At 51.5% G+C, this 6,546-nt stretch overlaps 1 protein-coding gene across 1 annotated transcript; it reads left to right on the plus strand.

The window, feature by feature from the left end:
* The first annotated feature begins 2,758 nt into the window (after positions 1–2,758).
* On the plus strand, positions 2,759–4,431 carry LOC127321599 (cyanidin 3-O-rutinoside 5-O-glucosyltransferase). Its single transcript, XM_051350622.2, has one exon. It carries the CDS (start codon positions 2,826–2,828, stop codon positions 4,347–4,349), a length of 1,524 nt encoding a protein of 507 aa, XP_051206582.1. The 5' UTR covers positions 2,759–2,825; the 3' UTR covers positions 4,350–4,431.
* The last annotated feature ends 2,115 nt before the right edge of the window (positions 4,432–6,546 follow it).

The raw sequence follows: 6,546 nt of genomic DNA on the forward strand, positions 1-6,546 counted from the left end.
CTCCGAGGTGGAGAGCAGGACCAATCTGACCCTCAAAACGAAAATCGTGGTTGTAGCGGCGCTCCATATCGTGAATAGGTACATCCTTTCGGGAGGATAGGTTGGTGGTGCCACTGCCCTCCTAATCATCCAACCACAGATTATATATCCATATGTTTTTTTTGAAAGATATACCCAAATGTTTTTATTCGTGTCGTGGGTCGTTGAACCTCGTTAAATGGTTCGATGCAAAATAGGAATCATTTCTCTTCTCTTGCATGGATTTTGCAACAAATACTCCAAATTTGTAGGAGACCAAAAATAGTTATATTCTGAAAATGTGCAAAATAAAGAATCTTCTATTGGTGGATATCCTTTCACTTCTCCATGCAAACAAAAACTGCTCAATGTATTGTACTTGTATTGCCACGTAACATTGTTGAATGTGTAGCATCTCTAATAGAGCCCGTAAATCACGCTAGAATCATATTTTTTCGGCCGGTTTACGGGTTCGGGTCAAAAGTGGCGTAGAACAGAGACTGAACTCGCTGCTCGGTCCGAAATTTGTTTTTAGGGGCTCGAAATTTTTTACACTCAACCTCTGTTAATACAGACCGAATGATAGTTTACAGACCCAAAACTAAACGGATTTCTTACCACTCCTCTAACGCTACCATCCGTACAATCACCTCTAGCCACCAATATCTGGCTACTTTGCTAAAATTATGGAATCACGGCTAAACTCATGACTGCAGGCGGGACGCACGGGCGAGCGAGCACAACAGGACATAGCCATGGCGCGACAGCAAGCAGGCGTGCAGCGGCGCGGCCAAGCAGCAGCAGCTAGCAGCTGCGTGCGCGGCCAAGCATTAGCGGCAGCACCGTGCACAACCAAGCATTAGCATTAACCGTGCGCGCGGCCAAGCATTAGCAATCACGGCCGCGTCTGGCCGCGCCGCCCAGACCTGCGCCCCATTGGCTTCTTCGGTGTTCGGTTTTTCAATTTCTTGTACGCGACCGTCCTCGCCTGACCCTCAAGCTCGCGGCTGCAGCTAGCGGTGCGGCCGTCGGTCCGCGCGGGGAGATCTAGACAGCGGCGTGAACAGTTCTTGTGAAGAAGATGATGATTTTTTGAATATTCTGTTTTTCAGTTTTAGTTTACAGGGTCTATTCTTTCGTCAGCCGTATTGCGACTCGTAAACACGTTTTCGAAAGACTGAATTCGAGTTTTTCGGTTTGCACTTTTAAGGCTATGCTAGAGATGCTCTTACTTCAACTAACGCTGACACCTCATCTTCATGTTTTCTATCAAACCTATATACTTTTTTTTAACAAAGAAACCCAATATACATATGTATCACCGTACCGTACAACTGCAAGTGTAGGCGGCGCCATATCATTTGCTTTGTCGAAATCCCGCAAACATAACATTAACATTCAATCATCACGAGAACAATTGTTTAACAAGTGCTTAATGATGATCATGGTATGGTAGAGTTTAAGAAAGGTTGTAAATAGATGAGACATGAACATCTTCTTTTGTTAAAGCTTTTCAGAGTTGTTTGAAAACCACTTATCAAAAGTTTCTAAAATAATAGTTTGCAAAAGCGTGGGATCATACCTATTGATAGATCCTATAGCTTTTATATATGATAAATACTGCCTCTGATCCTAAAAGTGACAGATGGTAATACAATTAACGTTTTACATTTAAATCCTTCTAATTAAGTGGACATTTTACTCATTGACCGGAGTACGTTTGGAACAACCAATCTCCCTTAGTCGTTCAGCAGATCCCAATCCCATCGATCTACAATTAGGAATGCGCGACAGTCGTAGGGTTGTCCACTAGCTGCTGCCGTCCGCATGGCACAGTGCAACGGCTACGCCGCTTCCTCCATCCCCAGGTCGGCCGACCACGATCCCTTCTTGTCCCTGCTGTGCAGGCTCCGGGTGATGCCTCATCCGGTGGTGCTCCCCACGGCCGGGAAAGCAAAGCTGGGCGTGGTGGGGGCTGGGGAGGCCACAGACGAGTTCGCTGCCCTAAATGTGGAGCTGGCCTCCACGCGCGCCGCTCATGACGTTGTGGATGAGAGGAGGTTGCGGCTGACGGGGGAGAAGGGTGGACTGTGTGTTGATGAAACAAAAAGATGAAGGAAATTTTTGCAAAATACTACCTCACGTCGCAATTAATTGACCGCACCAAAAACATAACGATGTGCATGTGCAAGCCTCCCTCCGCTTCGATTAAATCCGACCGGAGGGAGTAGATGGTCCGACATTTTTTCGGATCAGAAGTACTTATTTTGCAAAATTTCTATCTGAAAGTAAATCTTGGCTCTTTAGTTTTAGAAAAATTCAAACCACTTGAAATAAAAGGGGTTGGCAAGCTTTTTTCTTTGTTGGTAAAATAGCTAGTAGCATTTTTAATGGCATGATCACAAAGGCGCCTGGATTCGATTGGCCACATCGCTTCAGCCTACATTTTGGTGCTAGATTTTTAATCCACCCGTTGAGTTTGTTACATGCGCGATCATATCTCCGTTTCCTTCCTTACACACGTTCATCTGTATTTTCGTTATCAAAATCCCTCGTACAATCCCGAGTGAATCGTGAAATCAGTTCAGTCACTTCCGCACGTAGTTGCTCGAGGCTGTTAGATCGATACCGTCAGGGCTGACCTCACATTTGTTGGCTCGACGCAAGAATTCCTGTGACCTCGCCCTAAAGCACAACTCTCCGTCACAATCATTGACTCATTCCAGCTCGGTAATTTCCCTCGTCTTTCTATTTAGCACACCAGCTAAATTACACACGCAAACACAGACTTGCCTATCGATCTTGCCATGGCCGAACCGGAACGCCTGCCGAACGGCCATGGCGACGGCGTGCGCCGCCACTTCCTCATCGTGACCTACGGCATCCAGAGCCACATCAACCCGTGCCGCGTGCTCGCGCGCAGACTCGCGCAGCTCCAGGATGAAGACGGCTCCGGCCCCGTCCTCGCCACGCTCTCGGTCCCGTTGTTCACCCACCGTCGCATGTTCCCTTCGTCCGGCGACGGTGTGAAATCGGAGGAGGAGGAGGAGGAGGCCGCAGACGGTGCCGTCTCCTACGCGCCCTACTCGGACGGCGTCGACGACGGCACCCGCGCCACGGACCCCGATGAAAGGGCGCGCCGCCGCCGCGCGAGCTCCGAGAGCCTCGCCGCCGTCGTCGCGCGCCTCGCAGCACGCGGCCGGCCCGTGACGTGCGTCGTGTGCAGCCTCATCCTCCCCTGCGCGCTGGACGTCGCGCGGGAGCACGCCATCCCCATGGCCGTGTTCTGGATCCAGCCGGCCACCGTCCTCGCCGCCTACTACCACTACTTCCACGGCTACGGCGAGCTCATCGCGTCCCACGCCGCCGACCCCGCGTTCGAGGTGACCCTGCCAGGGCTGCGCCGGCCTCTCCGGATCCGCGACTTCCCGTCGTTCCTCGTCGACACCACCGGCGCCGAGATGGGCAAGATCGTCAACGACGCGGTCCGCGAACTGTTCCAGTTCATGGACCAACAGGGACCGAGCACCCAGGTCCTCGTCAACACCTTCGAGGGGCTGGAACCGGCGGCGCTCGCGGCAATGAGGCAGCACCTGGACGTGCTCGCCGTCGGGCCCGTGCTGGATTCCTCGTCCGAAGCGCGGATCCACCTGTTCGACCACGCCGGCGCCGACGAGTACATGCAGTGGCTCGGGGCGCAGCCGGAGACGTCGGTGGTGTACATCTCGTTCGGCAGCGTATGGACGTACAGCAAGCGGCAGATGGAGGAGATCGCGCACGGGCTGCGGCAGTGCGGGCGGCCGTACCTGCTCGTCGTGCGCAAGGACGGGCGGCAGGAGGACGTGAGCCGCTGCCTCGACGGCGTCGTGCGGGAGGGGCAGGGGCTGGTGGTGGAGTGGTGCGACCAGCCGGCGGTCCTGTCGCACCCGTCCGTGGGATGCTTCGTCACGCACTGCGGCTGGAACTCCACGCTGGAGGCCGTGGCACTGGGCGTGCCGGTCGTCGCCGTGCCGAGCATGTTTGATCAGCCGACGAACGCGTTCTTGATTGAGGAAGAGTGGGCTGGCGGCGTCAGAGGAGAGCGCAACGGCGAGGGCGTCTTCTCCGGGGCGGAGCTCGCAAGGTGCGTCGAGACGGTCATGGATGGTGGCGCGAGGGCCGTCGAGATCAGGGAAAGAGTGGAGGCTCTGAAAGGGACGGCGCGAGAGGCAATGGCTTCTGCCGGGCCCGCGGAGAGGAGCCTTCGAAGCTTCGTCATGGCGACCAAAGTCACGGATAAATCTTGCACCAAGGATACCACTACACCACCAACCATGTTGGAATCCATCTAGTCAAAGTAGGAAATTTAGCGTCATCCATCAACATTCCGATACTAAATGCAGCCCAGGTAGCCAATGAATTGAATATTGCAGAGCTGATCGAGTCAAACATAGCAATAGAATAGGGATGTAATAACTAATTTAAATAAATTAAATCGGAGAAGTTCAAGACTAAAATTAAATAGTATAGGTCAGTCTCATGCGGCGTTTTCTCTCCTAGCTCCCAAAACGTTCCACTAGATCATCCTTATGTTGATGTTAGAGCATCCCAAGCCGTTGGAGGCCCCGGCCATAATCCGGATGAAAATTCGTCCGGATTGGATCTATTTTTGGTATGGGGAGCAACGATTTTCCAGCCATCCCGGGGAATTTGCGCGGGCCAGAGCGCGGAATCTTCACTGACACGCGGGCCAGAGCGTGGAATTTGCTCCATCCGGAGTCCCCGGCAGCACCCCGGGAAACCGAGGATGGTCTGGGGAGTCCGGACGGATTTAGGCCCAAATCCGGACGAAAACGAGAAGCTGGGGGCGTGAATGAGCCAGTTTCGTCCGTCCGGATGAAAAAAAGGCCCTGGGGGGCTTCCCGAGGGCATGAGTGGAGATGCTCTTATCAAGGGTTTCACGATGCACGCATGGTGAGAAAAGTTTCAAACTTGGCTAACGATCAACTTCGGCGAGAGGGCCTTAACAATCATACAATGGTCATCGGAGTAACATGTTTATTCTTCTAGATTATATTGTGTATGATCACATAGGCATTTAAGATCCTCTCATAGTTTACCTTTGGATCATGACCTTCATCAAGTCTAGCAAAGAACAAAGAGTGCTGCAACACATTGATATCATTGTGACATCTGCCATGCGAAAGAAAGTGTGTAAAATCCACAATTCATAATCTACCACAACTTCAAGAACTACGCTGCACTATCCAGTACGATCTTTGTTTGTACATCCTCTGCCAAGCGGATGGACAATTCTTTCATCCCAAAGATGCAGCCGATGCTTACAATCATCCCAGGAAATTCTCTCGATGCCTTCCATTCCAAGAGCCGAGTTGCGCCTTCTTAAATAGACTAGCCCAAACTTTGAGACGATTGCCCGGCAAAACTTGTACATAGTGTCCTAGCTTGTCGACTCGACAATGCAGAGATAGTCATCCTGTGTATCTAAATGAGCTCCATATGCAAGATACCTCAAAATAGTCTTGCATTTCTAAACTGAGGTGAAACTAGGCAATCTGGTAGTCTTTTTTTTGCAGAGTAAGTAGTCCTCACACTACCTCACATCAATCAAAACCTTCATAAATAACTCTTCGTTCATCATGAAGCACCACCGAAAGTTGTAAGGTGTATGTCTTGGAATGTCGGAAAAATAATCAGCCTCAAGCATCCCAACACCCTACATCCACTGGTTGTCTTCTTCTTGTTCTTCTACCTACCCACCGAGGTGGAATATTAATCTTCGCTCGTAAACAAAGAAGACAAGACATGATCATCAACTTCTCGTCTTCATCGGTGACAATTAACACCGGATTCATCTTGCATCATGTCGTTGCCTATTCGACGGTACCCCGGAGGAGGGATCCTCACGAGGGGGAAAAAAGTAGGGGCCATAGGGCGGAGTGCTCTTGGGACGGTGGTACGCGAGTTACCCAGCTTCGGAACACCTGCACAATGACAGGGCCTACTGCTGCTTGTCTGGAATTATCTGGGCGCTTTCGCGTTGTTACAATGAGTTGTGGTTGTGCCTCTAGGGCTCCCGGGATCCGGCTTATAAAGGCGCACGGATCTAGGGTTTACATGGAGAGTCCTAGCCGGAATACAAGTTGCCTAACTACGGTACAATATCTTGCCGTGCACGTCAAGGATCCGCCTTCCTTCAGGACACTGCTGGATCCGGATATTTCATGGGCCTTCACGGATCCGGCCTCCTTCGTAGGTCGGTTGGGATCCGGCTTCCTGTTCCTGGGCTGGACTTCATCCTTCAGGATCTACAGCAACTGGGCCGCCCGATGGGCCACATGCCACATCACCATCTATGGGCCACCCGGGCTTGCCGGATCTAGGCCATGCTGTTGATATACCCATAAAGTATACCCACAACAGTAGCCCCCTTCGAGATTCATCATTCCTCCGACTTCACTCAGCTCGGATCCGAAGAGAATCTTGAAGAGCTTCAAAAACTTCCTTGTTTCCGATGTCATCTTCTCG

Source organism: Lolium perenne, chromosome 5 (assembly GCF_019359855.2).
Source record: "Lolium perenne isolate Kyuss_39 chromosome 5, Kyuss_2.0, whole genome shotgun sequence".
Lineage (NCBI taxonomy): Eukaryota > Viridiplantae > Streptophyta > Magnoliopsida > Poales > Poaceae > Lolium > Lolium perenne.